The sequence below is a fragment of the Halichoeres trimaculatus genome, unplaced genomic scaffold (genome assembly GCF_033239565.1).
Source record: "Halichoeres trimaculatus isolate MK-OKI-2021-1 unplaced genomic scaffold, fHalTri1.1 fHalTri1_scaffold_7, whole genome shotgun sequence".
Classification (NCBI taxonomy): domain Eukaryota; kingdom Metazoa; phylum Chordata; class Actinopteri; order Labriformes; family Labridae; genus Halichoeres; species Halichoeres trimaculatus.
Genome location: NW_027437185.1, coordinates 38,777,002 through 38,800,399, shown reverse-complemented (window position 1 = coordinate 38,800,399; position 23,398 = coordinate 38,777,002). Strand labels below are relative to the sequence as shown.

At 41.0% G+C, this 23,398-nt stretch overlaps 1 protein-coding gene across 2 annotated transcripts in view; it reads right to left on the bottom strand.

Annotated features, from left to right (window-relative positions):
* The window catches only part of fstl5 (follistatin-like 5), a 279,805-nt gene that overhangs the window by 16,093 nt on the left and 240,314 nt on the right, over positions 1 to 23,398 (bottom strand). For both annotated transcript variants that reach the window (XM_074674483.1, XM_074674484.1), the window contains 4 exons: positions 19,967 to 19,993; positions 19,678 to 19,796; positions 9,029 to 9,178; positions 813 to 920 (listed from right to left, as the gene is read on the bottom strand). In XM_074674483.1, the coding sequence (XP_074530584.1) occupies positions 813 to 920; positions 9,029 to 9,178; positions 19,678 to 19,796; positions 19,967 to 19,993 (404 nt within the window). The remainder of the gene's footprint in view (positions 1 to 812; positions 921 to 9,028; positions 9,179 to 19,677; positions 19,797 to 19,966; positions 19,994 to 23,398) is intronic.

Below are 23,398 nucleotides of genomic sequence, written 5' to 3'. Positions count from 1 at the left end.
GTACTATTCAAAGGCCACCGGCTGCCAATTGCGCTACATATAGCCAGCTACTGACACACGCCATTAACAGACAAAGTTAGCTTGTTGTCACGTTTCAATAGCTTTACCTCATGTTGTTGTATCTGGTAAAATTTGACTTAAACAAAGAAAATTTCTCCCTAAACAAACACACGCCTGGTTAAAAGTCACATCTTTATGACAGTGTGTGTGAGACTCTGGGCCAGAAGAGGGCGCTGCAGTCGCATTAAACAGATCCTCCTTGTAGCAGCTTTGAGTAACAAAATACTTTCTGCGCCGGCTTTATTCATCATCAGTTTCACTCCTTCCAAGGATCTGCAGTCATTTCTGTGGCATCTATCAAAGAAGTTACAGCCTGAGACCAAACGACGACCAGTTCTCGTCCCCTCCTCTGACGAGGTCTGAAGGAGAGAGGAGAAAAGCCGGAGACAGAAAAGCAGAAAGGGTTTGTCTGTTCAAGGCTGCTGAGGAGGAACGACAAAGACTTTCTCTGTCGATGTCAAAGACTCTTTCAGAGGAAAGAAAGTTTCAGTCATTCTGCTGATTTGTGTTCAGCTCAAAGATCTGTGGAGACGTATTTTTTATTCCTACAGTTAACGCTACACAAACACTCGTCTTTTCACTCCTCTCAGGTATGTTCATCACAATCAGATAAACCAAGGATCACAACGCCCTCAGAAAGTCTTCATCTCCTCGCTCGTTTGTCTGATTTAATCTCATTTCTCTGTGAATCAAACTGCAGAGGAAAAAAAAAACGAGGTTAGGATGAAACAAACCGTGAAGTGTGTCCGTACCTGCAGGGTGGGGAAGTTTTTCTCCATGTCCCCCCAGCTGAGCAGCCACACCTGGTCGTGGGACTTATCGTAGTGAAGCTTCACAGGGAAGGGGTCGGTGCTGACCGTCTGAGGAGACACACACACACACACACACACACACACACACACACACACACACACACACACACACACACACACACACACACACACACACACACACACACACACACCAAGGTCAGTTTCTGAGGACGAACAGCTCAGAGCAATCAGATCCTTTCTGAGTGTGGAGGAAAGTTTTCCTGCAGACTAATGCGTCCAACGTGTTTGACAGCAGCAAGTGTTTCCTTAACGAGGCCGGCTGGAGGTGTGTGAGGTGTGTGTGAGGTGTGTGTGAGGTGTGTTTGGTGTCGAGCTGCATTTCAAATCAAGTGCTGACAGACACGATTGCTTTCCCACGCTGAGGTAATTGCTTTCAGTTTTCATCCATTCTTTGACACGCGGCGGCGTTATCCCCAGCCTGAACAATAAACGAGAAGCATGTGACAGAAAAGTGCTCCTCCTGCTCCTCCTGCTCCTCCTGCTCCTCCTGCTCCTCGTCCACCTGAGGAGAGACGGACGGTGGCTCAGATGGGACAAGGACAGGATGGCGAGACACCTTCAGCATCAGCTGGAAAAAGCAATCATCTTCCTCCAGGATCATTGCGACTGCCTCTTCCCAGAATCCTCTCTGGCTGCAGCCTCCTCGCAGCACGCCGGCTGTGCTCTGCAGCTCTAATAGTGTTGTTTACTTTGGCAGAATATATATTGTTTCACCGAGCGCACAAACAGCTCCTGAGAGAGTTTCTGCAAATAAGACGGGAGTATCTGCTGAATCCGAACTAATCTCCGAGCGTGTAGTCATCGGAGAAAACAGGTGTTCGTGTTGTTCCTCTTCTCTTGACGAACAACTTCCTTCAAGCTGAGGAAGATTATGAAGATCCTCATTCAATATGCGCACATAACTCCAGCGCTGACGGAGGATCTGTCGGGTATCAAGCCCGGAAACTTCACAGCAGCTTCAAACATTTATCGCTGTTTACTTTAAGATTAATTGGTTTTAACAAGCGAAATACAATCTGCTCATTAAAACTGCAGCCAGGCTTTAATTGGGTTACAAATTTGACTGCAGCTCGTGTTTTATTATTACCTCACGCACGTCAATCATATTAATGATTCAATGAGGATGTGGAGAGCAGGAAGCTAATCCAGGGCCGGCGTCTCGTTGACTATTCAGGAAGAGGGACAGGTTCAGGTGCTTCATTAACAGCTGCTAATATAACGGCGTGAAGCCAAAGCTCCAGGCGCTGAATAATGAGCCTGTGACAGTCTGTGGGACGCCAACCTGCTCGCTGACAGGTCCCCGAGAGGCTGACGAGCTGTAAACAGCCACGGCTGAGTCAGAAACATCTGCAGGGATCCTGGATCAGACCGACACGCCCAGAGACCCACTGACACCGGGATTCACAGCGGGGGAAATAAGTCCTGAACACGTTAACTTTCTAAAGCTGCAATTCAAACCAAATTTCTCCCAGACATTGATATTAACTCAAATAATCCACACATGAAAAGAAATCACAACGTTCAGGTCCATAAATAATGATTATGGTGAATTAAATACGATAACACAGGAAAAAAGTATTGAACACACCATGGAAAGGCTGAATACTTTGGACAGGAAATGCACCATACCACCTGAAATCTGTCAGTAATTATTACTTGAACTTCCAATTAGTGCAAACCAACATCAGCTGGGCTAGAGCAAATTGATGGTCCTATAAAAAAGGTGTTTTTTTCACCAAGCAGTTAAATAGCACACACCTCATGATGGGTAAAGGCAAAGAGCTCTCTGAAGACATTCACAACCTGATTGTTGCTCAGCATCAGAATGGAACTGGTTACAGACTTATATCAAAGCACCTGAATATTCCAGTCAGCACCGTTGGAGCCATTATTCACAAGTGGAAGAAGCACCACCTTATCATCAACAGGCCACGCACAGGAGCTCCTTGAAGATTTCTGACCAGGGAGTCAGAAAGATAGTCAGAAGAGGACTCAACCAGCCAAGGACCACCCTGAAAGTGCTCCAGAAAGACTTGGAGGCAGCAGGTACAATTGTTACAGAGAAAACAATAGGCAATGCACTCCACCACCATGGCCTCTATGGACGCTCAGCCCGCAAGACTCCATTCCTCAAGAAAAGGCATGTTGAAGCTGGTTTAAAGTTTGCTAAACAGCATCTTGACAAGCCTGTAGAATACTGGGAGAATGTTGTCTGGTCAGATGAGACCAAAACTGAACTTTTGGGCTGTCATACTACAGACCATGTTTGGAGGAGAAATGGCTCTGCACATCAGCCAAAAAACACTACACCAACAGTGAAGTTTGGAGGTGAAGCATCATGGCATGGGGTTGTTTCTCATCTCATGGTGTTGGCAAACTTCATATAACTGGCGGAGCAATGAATGGAGCCATGTATGGGGAAATTCTTGATCTGAATCTGCTGCCATCCACCAGGATGATGAAGATGAGACGTGGCTGGACCTTCCAGCAGGACAACCATCCAAAGCACACGGCAAAGTTGACTCTCAAATGGTTTCAGAAAAAGAAAATCAATCTCTTAAGGGTCTGCAACCTTTACTTTCATAGGAGCCATTTTGCGTTGGCGCACCTGGATTAAAGTCATTCAGGAGCCACAAGATCAACTTTATCTTGTAACAATAAAGGCAAAAAAGTAAAAAGAATTCTATACATGAAGACTCACATGTATGATTTATAAAATGATACATGTGATCTGTTTTTTTAATGTTTAAGAAATTTACCAAAAAATCAAAAAGTTGCCAAATCTTCATTAAATTTCTCTAAGTTGTTTGTGGCAAAAATTTGCAAATTTTGTTTTGAAAAATGGATTTTTTTTATATTTGCAAAAAAAAACGATAATAATAATAAAAAAAATCATTATTTCAAAATTTTATAATTTTTGTACAAATATATAAATGAAATTTTAGTCATTTGCAAAATTTCATTTTTTTTAAATGCTAAAAATTTGCAAAAAAAAAAAAATAAACTTAAAAAAAATCAATAAAAGTAAATTCGCAAGTTAAAATTAAAATTTGCAAATTTTGTTTTGAAAAATTGAATTCTTTTAAAATTTGCCGATAATAATGATAATTAAAAAATTATCATTATTAAAAAAAATTATAATTTTTGTAAAAATATTAAAAAATGAAATTTTGGTCATTTGCAAAATTTCTTATTTTTTTTTTGGAAATTTTATATATTTCTCCAAAAAATTATAAACTTAAAAAAAAATCTATAAAAGTAAAATGTGAAAAATATGCAAAAAATTTCAAACAAATTTTGAAAATTCAAAAAATTACAAAAATTTTAAATTAACAAAGGCTTCTCCACTAAGTATTAGATGAGTCTCAGTTAGCGTCTTCAATACTCTTTTCCTGTGTTATCGTACTGAATTCACCATAATCATTATTTATGGACCTGAACGTTGTGATTTCTTTTAATGTGTGGATTATTTGAGTTTATACCAATGTCTGGGAGAAATTTAGTTTGGATTGGAGCTTTGGAAATAAATGTGATGAGAAAAAAGTTGACGGGTTCAATGCTTATTAACTCCACGCCGCTCGCTGGAAACGCGCTGAATGCTGTCACACAGGAAATGTGCTGCTTTCTGAGCCCGTCTCAGAAAATAAAGATCCCCTCAGAAAATAAACGGAGCTGTGTTTGAGGGATCGCCAGCTTCACTCTCTGAGACGGAGCAGCAGGGGCTGGTTGCGATGCTACATTATCTGTGAAGGTTGCCAGGTTACGGTTTCTGTGAAGAGGTGGGCTCCGGGGTTACCGGGTCAACACATCAATGTGGCGGTTAAGTGCAGGTCTGAGCTGCTGCAGTATGTATGAAACGAGCTGGGTCAGAGGTCAGAGGATGAGCTGGAGGTGAGGAGGCTGATCTGAAAGCTGAGCGAGCAGCGTCTAAGAGCCGGAGAGAAACGCCGCGGAGGAGGCGTGGAGCAGACAGACACACGCTGATTAAGACTCAATCCTCAACATTTGCAAATGAATAGGGCCGTACAGATTAATTGAGATGCGCACACAGCTTCCAGTGGCCACGCAGAAACAGCTCTGAGCGACAGCCTGATTAATTTTCACATCCTGACGCTTCGCACTGAAAATGAGATGAGCATCACCAGTCAAGAAATGTTGATTAAACTCGTCTGACACGTTGGATAACAGAGAGACGCTCCGTCCACTTCAGGCTCTGACGTCTTCTTCTTCTCTGGCTGCGTGCTCCACACACTCACGCCCTCATTTGGAGGAGCAGGAGCTGATAAACTTAGATTATTGACGTTAAATTAATCATTTTTCCTTCTGCTGTGACTGTGACACAATCAGGAGACACTTCTCCTTTAACTCATGTGTCAGCTCTCTGTGAGCGCTGCTGGGCGGCTTCACACGCTCCCTGAGAGGCAGAGCGTTAAATCTGTTTCACAGCAGCAGGAAAAACATTCAGGGAAGTCAGGAACAGCTGATAGGATCATTTTCTGTCAGGTTGGAGAAAAGGTGAGACAGACGGAGCATGGAGGGCTTTGTTAGCAGGAATAAATAACAACAAATCACTACGTCACCTGGAGCCAGGTGGAGAGATTTGGTTGATCTCAAAAAGGTACAAAGATAAAAAATCACATGATGGTGAAACATGTCTCTGAAGGTTTTTAAAGCTCTGTTTCCGAGCGGTTCAGCTCAGTTCGTCTCAGTACAGCTCACATTTTGTGGCGTTTCCACTGACTAATCCCCAAATCACCGACCCGTACCGTCTACCTTCCTGGTTCCCTTCTGTTGGAGTGTCAGACTAAACTGATCCGACCCCAGTAGGTGGAGCTAGAAACTCTGCAGTCTGTTGATTGGCTGAAAGAATGGTCACTTCCTGTGTGACAGCAGCTGCTGTATTTCTCCTGGTGGCTCACAGACTTCTCTGAAACAAAGCTTGATTGATCTTTGTAACAAAGAGACACATGACGATCACAGAGAAGACGAATCGCTGGATGTCTTTATTGCTGCTCTTTGTTTACTGTGTCACATTTTTCTTCTTCGTTGGATTTATAAGCGGGGTACGCTGTGTCACACTGTTATTACGTAGCTTTTACAGCTATCAGCATCCAGCTTACACGCCGCCCACCACAAGGGGGCACAGTTGGCTGTCCCTTTAGTGGAAACTGGGCTTAAGTCTTGGAGGTCATGGTAACTTGAGAACCAAAGCCTCTAACCCCTAAGACCGCCGCGGTCCTGCTCCGATTGTCAAACCCTACTGGAAGCACCGTGCTGCGCCGCTCAGTCCGGAGGGCTGGCGAGCTGGTCCTCGGAGAGTCACAGGCTCTCGTGTAAATAGCGATCTCACACGATCACCATCCACTCCCATAACTTTTGATATGTCAGTCCACACCTTGTCCTTTCTGCCTGTATCCTTATAAAAGGATGTTTGGGATCATACAGAATGTTGAACTTATCCACTTCCAGGATCAGCTTCTCTTCATCCATGGCGTCATGCTGCGTCTGGGATCCTCTGACCGACTGTTTACCTGATGCACCTGCCTCCAGATGTGACGTATTTATAACACATTGGGGAAATTTACGTTCAAGAGTTTGTGCGTTATGTTTAATTTAATCTTCACACCGTGACTTCCTGTCTTGTGCTTTCTTATCGACAGTGAATTTACGAGATTACAATGGAAGCTAAGTGCTCCGTAGTACGCTTCAAGGGCGCGGTGTGGCGCGGTGTGATGCTGTAATGCGCAGCGCATGTGGTGCAATTTAGGGGTCAGAGTCGTCGTGTGGGGTCGTTAGCAGAGTCAGTAACACAGGCTGTTTGGAAACCTCCTGACTCAGTGCTTCCTGATGAGGCAAAAATATAATAGGTACTCTCAGAAAAGTTTCACAGTTATCTACTTAAAAAAATTAATTAATTAATTAAGGCAACAAAGTGACTCTTGATATAATTGAGCATATTTCGATATTTCAACTTTGATTTAAAATGACTGATTCATTGAAGTAAATTCCAACAAAATTACTAAACAGAAAACAATAAAATCACAGATTGAAATATTTTGGATTTACTGATAATAAAGCCAATTTTACGCAAATATCAAGACTATTTCATATGGGAAACTGATAAAAATTTAAATTTTAATTAAGCTCAGTCACATTTTTGGAGTGAAGTTTATGCAAAATCCCAAATCTGCAGTAAACTGAAGCCTTGAGTTCAGAAACCACAAACACACCAAACAAAAAGCCAGCTTTGACAGTTTTAATGACGAATAGTAAATGTAGCAGCCTGGATCATAAACTGTCTCTGGTCTGGACTAAAACATTTTATAACTCAGTGGTTTTTAAGAAATTAAGATCCTGAGTTTGTCCAATCAGAGGCTCAGCTCAGCTGACTGACAGGTGGGGCGTCCTATAGCTGTTAGTGATCATTTCCAATATGGCCTCCACCAACGATAGGCTTCAAAACGCCCCGACAGAAACAGGTGGATGATGTCACAGAAACTGTGCCCATGTTTCCAAAATTCAGTCTACCTCACTCACTGGTTCCCACACTGCAGTTTTAGATGCATTACTGCATCTTACAGTGATTCGTTACCATAGCAACGACAGCTTTGTTTGACTTCTCACATCTTGTTGTTATAGAGGTGATACCCCTCACACAGGTAACGCTTCACTCCAACAGATGTATCAAAGTCAAAACAACAAACTTAAGTTGAGGATATGGAAATAGTTTTTCAATCAGCTTCACTTCCCAAACAGCTCTGTGTCAAGGTCAAAGGTCGTCTGTGGTCGTTTAGGTCACATGATCCCGGTCGTGGGAGCAGCCTCAATTGTTTGGATGAAAAGAAGAGAGTGAGATATTTTTTCTGATGTTGCAATCTCAGGAAATATTTGAGATATGAAGCTGGTCGGAGAGGGAGCGCACGCTTTGATCCTGAAAAAGATCCTTCCTTTGAAAGCGTCGATCGAGCTGCAGCAGGAGTTTACACCAAGCCTGTGCTGCGCTCCTGCTGTGGGGACGTGCTGGACGTGGATGGTCTGATTTTCTGCCATCACGTCGAGTCGTTGGAGTCATTTTTAAAGACTGCACAAACATAAATCCTCCCAAACACTGATTTGCAAAATAAATGCCAGACGTTCAGTGAATGAGAGCCATTATGTCTTCATTACTTAAAAGCTCCATAACAGTCAAGCAATACGAGCGCGGCCAGCCCAAATCTATTCTCCAAATTGTTTTCAGATTGATTTTTTAAAATCTGGACGGCAAACCTCATGAAATATGATGGTAGCCAGCGGGAGCAGAGCCACGGCTGGACGAGGTTCAGGAGGAGACGCCAATCAGAGCCGTACAGATGTGTGTCAGTCTGGACGCGAGACTCACACACGTCCAATCATCGCCCAGGAAACCAGGGGTCATGACCCCCTTTAAGGATCTGATCTGTGAAATAAATCTGATTTAATTAGCGTCTGATATTAGCCTCTGTTAGCTGTCAGTGTGTGTGCAGACAGCTGGTTTTAAAATAATCTGATCCATCCTGTTGTTTATGATCCTGCTATCGATCGGCGTTAACCAGCTCTCAAACACGTCACCCTCTCGTGTTAAAACCCCCTAAAACTCAAACCCGCCGCGGTCGTTTGGAGCCGTTTTGCAGCAGCTGTTTCCAGAGAAATCTGCTGAACGTCCACGAGCGGTTTGTGTGGAAGAGGGAGCTTCAGTGCTCTCAAATAATTGAGTTTCTGGATGAAGGACGATGTGTTGTATGAAACAGAATCCAGCGTCTGAGGGGACGGTTTAATGAAAAAATGTGTCCTTCATTCAGCAGAATCGATGACAGAAAATACCATGTGGAGAAATGATTTATCGAAGGTTTCGCTGAAAACTTTTCTGTTCAATCAGTGTGGGAACATTTTGGCTTTCTGGGCTCAACAGTTTGATGAGGAAAGACAAAGAGCAGAGGAAATGTCTTCCTCCTCTTTCAGCCTGGAGACAGGCGGCAGATTGAGGCTCCTGAGGAGGAAGGAGCACGAGGAGGTGGTTTCTCCTCCTTCTCCTCTCAAACACTCAGCGATGTTAGGCTGCTGGCTTTTTGGAAATGAAGAAATGAAGCTGCTTTTTTCTCATTAAGCTCAAACAGTACCTGGACAGCCTTCTGAGACTGGATGTCCACGATGAGCACGCGGTCCAGGGTCGGCTGAGTCACATAAATAAACTTGTCCTTGACGTTGACGGCTGATGACCACACACACCTCTGAACGCCCTCGCCCGCCGAGGTGGGGCACACCTCCTCCTGGAAGAAGAGACAGAAACAAACAGAGTCAGATAATTATTTTCATACCACGGGAAAAACCTCTCATTAAAAAACAATTATCTCATCAGTCGTTAGTCCGTGTTGTTGGCTACCTGCGCTTTATCACCTACGACAGAGGTCTGCAACCTCTACCTTCAGAGGAGACATTTTTCCTCAGCTCACCTGGATTTCAGTTATTCAGGAGCCACAAAATCAACTTTATCTCCACAATAAAGACAAAGGGTATGAAATTTAATAAATAGTTTAAATTAAGTAAAAAATTATCTAAACAAAAAGATTTTTAAATTCCAAAAAAATTGTATGTGCGATGTTAAAGTTTTCTATTTTTAATAAATTTGCAAGTATTACAAAAAATGTTTTGTTTTTTGGCAATTATTCTAGAACTTTTGAATATAAAAAGAAAATGCAAAAAAAGTTTTAAAATTTTGAAAAAAAAAAAAAATCCCTAAAAGTAATTTTTGATAAATATGCAAAAAATTCCAAAAAAATGGAAAATTTATAAAATGGCAAACATTTAAAATACTGCATAAATGAAAAAAAAACAAAAACTAATAAATTTATTAATAAATAAGCAAAAAGGGTTAGGCCAAAAAACTAAAATTTAAAAAATTACAAAAATTTAAAAAGATTCAAAAACTGTACAAATTTAGAAAATGATGTATTTTTTTTAAATGCGAATTTAAAAAAATGTAAAAAAAAAAAAAAAAAAAAATTAAAAACTGCAAAAATGAAAAAAAAAAAAAAGGTTTTTCTGAATTGCATTTTAATAAATTTAGAAATTTCAACAATTTGCTAAAATTTCAAAATTGCAAAAAATTTTGAAATGGCAAAAGTATGCAAAAACTACACTACGTTTTGACATTTAAAACATTTGCAATTGTTTTGAAGTTTTGAAAGTTTGTAAAAATATCAACATTTTTAATTTTCCAGAATTTGCACAAAATCTTTCAAATGTTATTTATATTCAAAAATTTCAAAAAATTTGATAACATATAATGATAATATTGCCCAACTCATCATATTTTTTTTTTTTTGTTGTTTGTTAATGTCTTGCCACATATCAATCATGTATATTAATCCAGCACGTTGTCAGTTAAGTGAATCCATCCACACAGAATTAAAATCTGTATTTTCTTCCTGATTAGTCTTTTTGTAGATGTGGTTATCTTCCCAGGGCTGTAAAACTTGAGGTTAGCCACAGGTGCATGGAAAGTTGGTGGGCTGTTGATGTTGTAGGAGGTGAAGTAGAGCGGTGGCAGGCTTTATTGACAGATGGGATGAAGATTTAGTTCAACTAAATGTTAACACAGGATTTTATTTAGTGTCAGAGTCTTTAATCATCAGTACAACAATACGACCTGGTGTGAGCTGTGTTATTTTGGCAGCTCTGTGAAATAAACGAGCTTTGGAAACACTTGGAAAGTCTCTGTTCCTATTTGTCCCATGAAATCCCCTCGACAAAGCCGACGACGTGTCGCTGCTCTACTTCCAGTTTTGGCGTCTCTCCCGTTCTGGCCAGAGGACTCCTCCTCTCGCCTTCTGTCTCTGGAGCTCTCCTCCTCTCTGCCCCCTCCAGACCTCCTGGCTCTGCCCAGTCATCTGTTCCCGGCTCTGTGGGAGGATTTAGGGAGCCGCCGGCCGGTAAAGGATGAATGAAGGGCTCCTGCACGGCAGGATGAACTCTTTCTCCCATATTTACAGCCTCAGAGGCAGGAGATGACAAGTGCCTTCCCACAGGCCGACTCCTCCACTCCTCCACTCCTCGGTTAGAGGAGCGTTTGGTAATGTATGAACTCCAGTGAACTCTATCAGGAGCGAGGGGGAGGTGCAGCTCCTCTGACAGATTTTATCTCATCTCCACTCCATCCCCTGACTCCTCTGTTCTCCGCTGTCACCTTGAGTTTCGCCCACGTAGAGGAGGGTTAATTTGGACAGACGTGAAACAATAATTCTTGTGAAAAGGTTGTTTCATGATGTGGAGCTGAATCAGCCGCGCTGCTTTTGGCTCCTTATGAAAGACCAGTACAGACTCTGAAGCTGGTTCCTGTGAGGAGTCCAGCTCCATCTGTCTGCTGATGTGATCCAGAGGAGGTGAGAAGGAGGAGTGAAGCCTCTGCTCGGTGCAGTGATCACTGAGTGGTAGGAGATGGACCATGCAGACCCTGCAGACCCTGCAGACCCCTGCAGACCCTGCAGACCCTGCAGACCCACTCTGAGCTCATTTTGTGCTGCAGTGCTGTAAAGATCTCACTTATTGCACCTTTAAGGGTGAGAAATCAAGGTTTGCCGGCCAGCAGAGGGTGTGAATGGAGGCGGCTGTGATCCTCCCAGTGTTTATGAGAGCTGCATATGTCCATATAGGTGTGGGAGCATCATATATTTATGATTCATGCAGCACACTGACAGCTCCTTAGCTCTGCAGATATGTTTTTCCTTTTGTTATGGAGATGCTTCGTTCTCCAGACACAGAGCAGTATACATTTTTCATGGATCCAATAAAACCCTGACTGAATACGACGGTTTACGGCGCTGGAGCGCGGCTGGAGCGCGGCCAGAGACACGGCGGTACAATGCCATGCTGCTCTGTATCTCCTGAAAGGAGCAGTAAAAATATACTGCTGCTAAATAAATTTTAAGGAGGTTTCTTCTCTTTTCACTGGTGGATGTTGACAGTGACATTTAGAGACGCATGAGGATTGTGTTACCCCTTCAGTGATGTGAGGTGTTTCTCCAGGCGTTTTTTAAAAGACGTCGTCAACCTTTGGTAGATTAGACCGTCCTAATAACTTCACACTTCCGCACACGGGCTCACCAAACATTAAAAGATAGAAACTCTGTATCCATGAGGCTGGTTTCTGCCTGATTTCCACTCTAATGTTTTCAATAAGCTCAAACTGATTTCCCTCTGCAGCCAATAAGACGTGTTTCCTGCTGTACGGGCTCGTGGATCCTCAGATCTTATTAGAGCTCAGAAAATTGCTTGGAGAGATGGAAAGTGAAGAGAGAAACTGAGAAAAAGCATAAATGAGCTGTTGATTATCAGGAGTCAGACTCCCTCAAGGCAGAAACAGCGAGAAAATCTACAGCGAGAAAATCTACAGCGAGAAAACCTACAGCGTCTCGTTTCAAAATGACTAGATTTTTATATCAGACCATTTTTATTTATTTTTTCATTTGTAAAAACATGACTGTACTGTGATCTCCTCAAATTCAAGTGTTAAAAAAATACAGCAATTATACATTACTGTATAAAGAGTCTTATATGATTATATTAAAATTTATATTTATGTATTATACAGTGAATAAGGTGTTATTAGGTAACAAATAACATCTATGTCCATGCAGATATGATTGGTTGGTTAATTGAAAGTGATTTTTTTGAAAAACGTAAAAGAAAGAAAAAAGAAAGAAAAAAATATTCAAACAAAAAGTTGAAATGAAGAAATTTTGCAATTTTGCAAACAATCTAAAATGAAACAATAACATATTGTCAAATCAACAACAATATTTATATAATTAAAAACAATTTAATAAAATATATAAAATAATTTAATTTAATTAAATATAGTATTAAATAATATGATTTATTAATGTAATATAATACAATATAATAAGATATAATGGAACATGATATAATAAAATATAATATAATATAATATAATATAATATAATATAATATAATATAATATAATATAATATAATATAATATAATATAATATAATATTATATTATATATTATAACATAATGTACTATAATATTATAATATATAATATAATATAACATAATATAATATATTATATAATATAACATAATAAAATATAATATGATATAATATAATAAAATATAAAATATAATATATTGTACTTTATAATATTATATGATATAATATAAAATATATATTTTAATTTAATTTAAATAATATAATAAAATATAATGTAATGTTTTTAAATATAATACAATTTTATATTATTTAATATTATATAATTTAATTTTATTTAGTATAATACAATATAACAACTTGCTGTTGCACCATGATTTAATTCTGTCTTCAACCTTGTTTGTTGTTAAAATCCTTTCCTTAAACTCTGCAGACAGACTGATCCAAAGTTTAATCCCACGGATTAAAACTGAACGTGTCCTGATTTTGTATAATAAAGATTATTGTCAGTTAATTTTTTTCTTTCATTTTAATATTTAATTTATTTTAGATTGATGTTATCACTTTTTTATTCCTTATATGTGTTTTCTGATTGATATGTTTTCTAGATCATTTTCTTTGTACACTGGCTTTGGTAACATGTTTTAAAAGATAATATAAAAAACCCTGATGCCAATAAAGATTGATTTTAATTTGAATTTATTGTCAGTAAATCTCCATTATTTCCTGTGTGTATGGAGATCCCAGGCGCTAACAGCGAGTCTCCTCCTTCCTAACCCAGAGTGAAGACGAGCAGCGTCACAGCCTGATTCAGAGCACGGCGGTTAATGATAACGGACTGGAAACAAACAAATCAATCACTGCCGTCCTCTGATGGAGAGGAGAATGTGAGCGGCGTGCTGGGAGCGGCCTCGTGTGTTCATACGACGACCCCCCTGTGACGGCGCCGAGCTGACATCACAGCGAGCGCAGTGATTGATGTCCTAATACAGCACATCTCTCAGAGGAACACTCAGCTGATTGTTGTGCATTCATGGCATCGCTTTACGTGTAACAGCTTTCCCATAAGCTCACGGCTCCCTGATGAGAGCGGCGTTCACTCAGAAACACATGTAAATCTAAGAGGACGCCATCAGCAGCACGCTCTGATCGCTTTGAGCGCTCTGAGCGCTCTGAGCGCTCTGAACGCTCTGAACGCTCTGAACGCTCTGAACGCTCTGAACGCTCTGAACGCTCTGAACGCTCTGAACACTTGGAAAGTCAACACTGAGACTGAAATAAAGACTGATTCAACGCTGAGGAGGCCCAGAGCTCACTCTGTCTCCTGTTGCCAACACACTGAGGGGCTGGGACCGTATACAGCATCTATACGCCTACATCTATACTGTTAGGCTAATCAATGAGCCTCTGAGCTGCAGCTCCACAGGAAGGAGGACACCACCCTGAGTCTTTCAGCTCCACATGGATCAGGTCTATTTCAGGACCAGGCTCCATGTTACAGCTGTGGCTCCGAGGTCGTCTGATGAGCTTCAGATCAAACCGCTCTGAATGTCTGTGTCAGCGTGGCGTGGGATCATCCAACAGCAACGCTAAAGACTGGAAAGTACAGGATTGTGCTCCCAAAGAAATGACTTCTCAACCCCTCTTATCTAAAACCATCAGTGTGAAACTGTTTTGTCTTTGTGTGATTTAAAATCAGAATCGTTGTTTTTAAGTATTTTAACGAGTTTATAAATCATTGATTGCTTTGACAGCCATGGCTGATGTCAGTAATGTTTTTCCAGGATAAAGACTCAGTTTCCCATGAGCACAACCAATCACCTTCTACAGGATGTGGCTGTTGCCAAGACGTGCATTTGTTTTGGAGAGCAGGTCTTCTTTTTAACTCTGCTTTTCTTTTTCTTTTTCTTTTTTTTTTCTTTTAACTGAATACAAAGAGTCAAAGTAATGTATTTATAACTTGGCACTATCGTCTTAAACATGACAACAAGTAAATTTTGTAAACTCGGTTTTTAAACTTCAAAAGGTGAGTGGACTGTTTATTAGTGCTAAACATCGACGGTTAGTGAAGTGCCATCAAATGGACTTAATAGCTAAAATATGAGCTAAAGACTAAAACATGAGCTAAAGACTAAAATATACACTAAAGACTAAAACATGAGCTAAAGACTAAAATATACACTAAAGACTAAAATATGAGCTAAAGACTAAAATATTGAGCTAAAGGCTAAAATATTAGCTAAAGACTAAAAGATGAGCTAAAGGCTAAATCATGAGCTACAGGCTAAAACATGAGCTAAAAGCTAAAATATGAGTGAAAGGCTAAAACATACGCTAAAGACTAAAACATGAGCTAAAGGCTAAAATATACGCTAAAGACTAAAATATGAGCTAAAACTAAAATATTGAGCTAAAGGCTAAAATATTAGCTAAAGACTAAAACATGAGCTAAAGGCTAAATCATGAGCTACAGGCTAAAACATGAGCTAAAAGCTAAAATATGAGTGAAAGGCTTAATCATACGCTAAAGACTAAAATATGAGCTAAAGGCTAAAATATTAGCTGAAGACCAAAATATGAGCTAAAGACTAAAATATTGAGCTAAAGGCTAAAATATGAGCTAAAGACTAAAACATGAGCTAAAGGCTAAATCATGAGCTACAGGCTAAAACATGAGCTAAAAGCTAAAATATGAGCTAAAGGCTAAAACATGAGCTAAGCTGTTTGTTGTAATGTTCACTTATTTCAATTCAATTTCATGTTGATGTTTATGTATGCTTGTCTTGCCAATAAAGCTATCTTGGATTGAATTTAATCAACGCTGACTCCAGCCCACAGTCAGCAGTTATTCTGCAGTGGTCTGTCCAAACTTGAGAGTCTATCAATAAAATGAAGAGCCAGGTTACGTTAGCTCTGCTTGGTGAGGTTGGAGTTGGTAGATGAGCTCTGGTAGGACAGAACCAGGATTCACTAACGTTACACGTTACAGACACGTCTCAGAGCACCGGGCTGTGAGGAGAGAGAAATATAGCAGCTGCTAAGCTACGCTACAAACTGACAAAGTTAGCTTGTTGTCAGGTTTCATACTACAGCGCTATGTAACAGTTTATAAATACCTTACCTCGTGGAGTTGAACAAAGAAAAGTAGAGTTAAAAAGAAGATTTTTTTCTGACTTAGCAGTTAAGACGATAAGATTAGAAGTTGCCCAATCAGAGGTGCCGCTCATGTGACGAACAGGTCTGGCTCCCTGTAGCTGTTAGCGGGGAGGCTCAAAGCCCCCCTGTTTCCAATATGGCTGCTGCCGACCAAAGGCTCTGTTACTCTGTTCAGGAACTGATGGGTGATGTTAGCGAGACCACGTACGTATATCATACAGCCTGTGAGTCCCACCAGACCCTGAACACTGAGGAAAAACAGTTAGAAACCACCAATTGTGGATCTGATAATCTTATTTATAATCATGGGTTATTATTATGGACATAGATAAAAGTCAGACTATTTCAGGAGCCCTTAGAAACTCCTCACAGGGCTTTTAACTAACAGAAACCCTCATAAAGAGACTTCAGCTGCAGTCTCCTAATTTCTTTCCTGAACCTTTATTTCCAGCTCTGCAGGTTGTGTTCACTTTGCAGAGCATTTTATCATCTTAAAGGGAATTCATAGTTTTAAACCCAACAACTTTTGCTCTTCTGGAGCAGTCTGACAGGAAAAGAAGTCCCACTGTTAGCCAGCTACTTTATTCAGTCAAAAAAAGAACGGAGTAAAGGCTTTGATAAACCCAGCGTACAGCCAGATATTTCCCCCAGGAGTGAGAGCAAACCAGAGACAGAGCTGAAAGAGGGGGGGTGTTGGACCAGGAATCATAACGCAGACACAAACAGGACTCCAAATGAATGCTAATGCCTCAGTGTCTGCAGGAGAGTCGACTTTTTTTATAGAAACATGTCCGTCAAATATTCTTATAACGGGAGACGTCTTTATGCGCATGCACAACGTTTTAAAAACAGCTGTCTGCATAAATAATTTAACATGAAGCATTCATTTTCTCAGCATGTGTGATAATCTGAAGCCACCTGTTTTAAGCTCTTAATGTTTGTGGTATCATGAAACTAAAGTGTGTGATTTACAGCTCTGTTATCAGCCATGAGACGCCGAAAACAGAGGAAACTCTTTTTTTATTTCAGCATCCGTCACAAAGAGAAAGAGAAAACCACATCACCATTAATCACTGCAGGTGCATCAGGTAGGACATCAAATCAGGGTGCAAATCATCTCCGTGGTGGCGGTGGCGGGGTCGTTAGAGGCTGTGTCCCCTGAATTTACAAGTATGACAGCGACTCCTCGCCCTCGGCTGCTCGAGACTACGAAGCAGAGCCAGATCCCTGCACAAACTCCATCGACTCCTGATGATTGATCGGAGCAGCTCTTACTGGGTCAGCCAACGGGACGCGTCAAGTGTTGTTTGTCAGGCCCCGAGAATAATAAATCATATGCGTCACACATTACTGAATTATTTAATCCTGGAACGCAGACGCTTTCCTCTTCACCCGCGGGAGATCACTGGGACAACACGACGACAACATGAATGTTTCAGTGTTTATGGCTTTGACTGTACAGGTCATTATGATGATTTAAAGCAAAGACTTTTCTGTTTAACTGTTTCTGTTTGATACCACTGATCATAAAAACTCCTCACGATGAACAGCGTTACATAAACGTGATCATTTTTGGCCTGAAACACACAGACTGACTGTTGGAGCTGCTGAATGCTGAGAACAAAGGGTCAAAACCACAAACGCTGATCCAACTCTCAGTTCACTTCTCTTTCTTTCCAGATTTACACCTCAGAAAAATAAAATCCCACTCTGAAGGATCTGCTTAATTAAAACAACGGTCTGACGTTTGTTTCGCTGGCTGCGCGGCGAGCAGCAGGTGGTGAAGTGTGGATGAACCTTTCAGCTCAGGGTGGAAACAAAAGGTGATAAAAACAGCACTGAGAGCCACAAAACCAACAAAATAAGTTCAAAGTAAAATTATATTAATCCATCCATAACGTATTTTATTCCAGCTGAGGTTTGTGCCACTAGAAAATGAATCCGAACTATTATCTTAAGTTAAAAAAAAGCATCAGGTCATTATGTCTGTTAGCCATGTTTATTTCATTGATGAAGACTATGATGAAACATTTTCATCAAAAAACTGAAACTGAACTCTTTAATGAAAACCAGCTTTTGTTCCTGAAGCCTGAGGTTTAACTCCAAACCCAAAATGCCAAACGATGTATGAGCCCTAAATACCAAAGGTGCTTCAAGCAGCCAGTGAGCTTAGCTTAGCCTAGCTTAGCCTAGCTTAGCATCAGTGTGAGGGGTGGTGAGTGTATTTAGCCTGAGTTTTTCCAAAGGAAGCATCAGATCGAGGACTCTGTAAAAGATCAGTGATGAGGGAAAGTTCTTCAATTTATTTTACACTAGGTTTAAAAACAGTAACTCAGGACAATAAATCCTGTATTAGCATAAAGGATGGAAACTTGCCATGGTGTATTTCTGTGTCTGACCTTCAAACCTCAGTTTTAGCTCAGAGTTAGAGCTTAGAGCTGAAAAGTGAGCTGAGTGAATGTGTGACTGACACAAGCTGAAGCCTTTTTCACATTTAACTTCACGCGTTTCATTCACTTTGAGACATTTCTAAAAAGTTAAAGGCTCTGACTCTTTTAGCTCAGTGACTCACAGGGTTTGATCAGTCACATTAACATCAGGGTGAAAAGTTTGTGTAAAGTGTGATCTGTTCCTACGGTCTGGTCCAAGTGCTCCTCAGGTTGGCACACATTGTCTCACTTAAAAAAAAGATAGTTATTTTTTAATGTATTAATAATAATAATAATAATAATAATAATAATAATAATAATAATAATTATAATAATTATAATAATTATAATAATAATAATACATTAATTAATTATTAATTTCATATAATTTTTTAAACCTAATTCTGTAGTTTTTTTTATTCTTCTCTATTATTATTATTATTATTATTATTATTATTATTATTATTATTATTATTATTATTGTTGTTGTTATTATTATCATTATTATTAATTTTTATTTTATTTTATTTTTTCATTACACATATAGAAAGATGAACAAACAAAACAAAAAAAGTAACACTTCATAATTATGAAACAGAAAAAAAACAGTAACTTCAAGAAAACATGAGGGGCCAAAAAAACCCACAAGGGCTTGTCGGCCCTCTACTCGACATTTATCATTGTTATAATTATTATTATTATTATTATTATTATTTTAGAATGTATTTTTTTCTTACTACTTAAGCTCCAGTTTTAATATCTAGTTTGATTTCATTTTATTTTAACTTAATTCTGTGTGTATTTTTTATTCTTCACTGTACAAAGTTCATTATTATCATTATTATTATTATTATTATTATTATTATTATTATTATTATTATTGTAACTTTTATTTATTTTTTATTTATTTTTTCTTACTATTTAGGCTCCAGATTTTTTTTTTTTTAATTTGTAATATTTAGTGTGTATTTACAACAAATGCACAGAGAAAGCGTGGTCAACCGGGGTCAAATTCCTTGTATTCTTGAGACACTTTGTGAATAAAGGTGATTCTGATAAATAGCAAGCTGCTAAAGGCTTGCTGCTAAATATCTAGCTGCTAAATATCTAGCTGCTAAATATCTAGCTGCTAAATATCTAGCTGCTAAATATCTAGCTGCTAAATAGCTAGCTGCTAAATATCTAGCTGCTAAATATCTAGCTGCTAAATGTCGTGCTGTGCCTGAGAGCTCACCTGCAGAGCCAGCAGCTTCTCGCTGGGCTTGATGTGTCGCTGGATCTCACACGCCACAGGCTGGATGACTTTAATCCCGTCTTCATAAAACACGTAGAACATGTTTCCGATGCCGAGACCTGGAGAGAGGAAGCAGCGTCACACACCGTCCGTCAAACAGCTCTGCTGACTGATATCTGCCTCCAACACTATCTGCTCTGAAAGCATCACATCGTTTAATCCCTCTCATCACAGTTCAGTAACCCCATTACAAAAATTCAATTAGCTGACTTTAAGCGGCTAGACGTACCTTCTTCTCGCCACAGAATGTTCGCCACTGCCGGGAGAGAAAGAGGAAAGAGGAAAGAGGGTTAGGATCAATGCAGGAATCAATGGAGTCCCTTTGTGAGAGTTAACACCCAAACACCAGCTCCCATGGAGGCCGCCGCCAGAGCAGGGCGCATGAAAGTTTTATGGAAACCGTCTCTCCGACACCTAGTGCAACAAATAATCGATAGAGGCCTCTGCTCGGAAATAATGTGACACCAAACGCTGGGAAATGGAGTGCAGTCAACAAACTACAAGTACTGTTACACAGTGTGAAGATTATCGCCCATCAATATGAGTTTTATGGATAATCCGACTTAGACGCTCATGAGTGGTCGCAGGTTTTAGGCTCAGAGGATAATCAGGAGTCATCAGGGAGGATTAGCCAGCGCCTCCTTCAGGAGGAGGAGGAACGTTTGAGGGCTTTAACAAAAGGTAATTTCTCATTAAATTCATTTAGTGGAGGCTAACGACGTGAAAGACGCAGAATAACCTGAGCGCTTTAATGGCGACCTGAACGCCGTTAGTTAGAAACGCGTGGCTGAAGAGGGATGGAGAGAGATGGAGAGAGGAGAGTCTTTTAGCTTTGCTGCATTTCTCCATGAAAACATGAGCGAAATCCTCCTCCATCGTCCCTTTTCTCTGACCCCGCTGCCACTCTCCAGCCCTCTCACTCTGCCGTTTTATTTGTGACCTTCTCTCTCATTGTTCGTCTGTCCCCGGTCTTTCCCTGGCTTCCACCCCGTCTCCTATTTTCAGTCTACAAACCAATCTCAAAGCCAATTCACATCCGATTCTAATCTCGCCTCTATTGCAATGCTCATTCCCGCCGCAGCCTCCTGCTCGGGCCGTCAGGCGCGGGAAAGAAAAGGAGGGGGAGACAAAGGCGAGTAGACGCCGCCGCCGTTAGTCAGCCTTAATCTTTGGAAAGTGCTTTGTCAAGGGTTTCCTGTGCTGGGCTGCATACCTTTTAGCTCATTAAAGCTACACAAAAGGAGCGTATGGACGCAGGGGCAGGAAGGGAAGGGCAACACAAAGAGGAAAACAATACAATTTATTTGAGTTGTGCCAAAAATGGAGGAGGAGAAAATGGGAAAGAGGAGCAGAGATGAGATCTGGTCGGCCTCGGTCTTTTCCAATAGCCCACAGTATTGGTGCTATTCATCACTTGGCAGAGAGACTGTGGCTGTTCAGCGCATACAAGGGAGCCATACATCAACTTCATCATCCATATAACAAAACAAGCCGGCTGCCACTGTAGGCGGTGAGTTCACTCTCTCTGCTGGTAATAACTGTGTTTCCACCGGGCTCCAAACATCGGCCGCGCCGCGCTCGCCAGCCAGCCTGGACTCTGCACTTCCTACCCGTCAGCAAGGTTACATAAATTCAATTTGTTTACAAGAGCAAGCCGCTGCGACAGCCGACCAAACAGCCGACGAAACAGCCCGTGGTGCTCGAGCGGCGGCGTAACAGGAGAGGAGACAGAGAGGCAGGAAAAGGTGGAGTAATTGGTTCACAGAGGATGGAAACACAGCGTCACTCTGGACCACCGCCCCGGGGTGAAGCGGCTTCAGGCCTGGAGGGTTTAGACCTTGACCCCTGAGGTCAGTCCTGCCGTAATTACAAGTTACACATAAATATTTAGCTAATGATTTGACTGTGCTGTGAAAATCTGAGTGTCTGTTTATCGCTGAAGGCAAAGAGGAAGCAGGAGAGATACTCGACCTGTTTCTCTTTGTCTGAATTCACACTAAATAATTTCCCCTCAGCGCTGAATCAAGGAAGTGGACGAAACCCATTTTAACAGACCTGACAAAACAAAGCACAACAAGATAAAATGAATGAGGGCTCTGATTTTGGCAGAAACTTTCCAAATTTTTTTGTGATACCTCCAATCCCTCCAAAGCAAAAACTACTTCACTGGATTAAGTCCAATCATGCTTAAAAAAAGACCTCAAATTAAAACTGTAACAGATGAGACGTATCAACTTGTCAAAAACATGCATGACTCTGTAGTGGAAGTCACCGCATTGGCCCAAAATCACAACCAGTCTTGTCTTTAATTTTGTTTTTAATCCTGAAAGCCCAAACCAGGGACAGAGGTCACAGAAACCTGTGTGTTTGGCGTGTATTTTGGGGTTTTTATGAAGCAATGATCCATGCAGCGCTGCACAGTGGCACAGTGGTTAGCTCTGGGTCACCAGTCTGGAGTCCTGGTTCAGGAGCGTGGGCCTTTCTGTGTGGGGTTACATGTCGTACCTGTCCTTCTTCATGCTCATCAGGTGAACTGGTCACTCTAAGATACCTGCAGGTGTGTGTGAAAGGTTGTCTGTCTGTGTGTCAGCCCCGTGATTGGCTTGAGACCAGTCCAGGGTGTACCCCCCGTCTCTCACCAGAGGACAGCTGGGATAGGCTGTAACAACTGTAACAAAAGGAAAACCTTTAAAGGTCCCATATTCTGCAAAAATCTCTTTATTAAGTCTTTTAGTGAAATGTGTGGGTCTTTGTCTTTCCCCCCAGCCCACAAAATGTGATATTTAATGACCAAACCTGTTCTTAGTAGAGCTTGTTAATGTAAAATCCTGACCTAAAACCAGCTGTTTGGATTTTGGGGATTTGATGACGTCAGCGATTCCCTTTTTTGACCAATCAGGAGCAAGTCTGACCTGATTGGTCCACCAGAGCAGATACCCCCAAACCCCCTCCCCACCCACTCCCCTCCCCGGGAGGAGATAAGCCAAAGTTGAAGAGCCATCACTGCTCTGTTTTTGGCTGTAAACAGTCACAGTTCCATGCTCAAGCTTCCCATCTCTGAAGAAGACAGACTAAGTGTCTAGAGTTCATTTATCAGGAAATGTTCCAGCTACACTCAGTAAAACTGAGCATGTGTGTGCTAGTCACTTCACGGCCGACTGCTTTTCCAACTTTGGACAGTCCAACAGAGGGCTAGCCAATAGACTGGTCCTGAATCCAGGCGCATTACCAACCATCCTCCAACAAACCTGGGACCCTGGAAATGTGAGTATTTTAAATGCTGTGTGCTGTGGAGCAGGTGGAAGAGCTTTTCCTCAGTGTCCCCCCTGTCTCTGTGTTAGCTTCAGGATGCTAACTTTAGCTGCAGTTAGCCTGTTGTTTTAGCCTGTAATGTTACGGTAAAGGAGCTTCTCTGTTTTCTAAACATTGTGCACTCGGAGCTCGTGGCGCCGCTCTCAGTGACGTGGAAGAGCGGGGCGGTATCAGCGGTGGCTCATTTACATATGAAGGCCACGCCCACTAAATCAGAGCATTCTGAACAGAGGGGCTATGAGAGCCTGGAAACAATGCTGCTGTGCTTGATTTATTGGCTTTTTGGACCAAAACATGTTCCTACCATTTCATGAAGACATCAATGATCCAGATTAAACTGAGGTAAGGA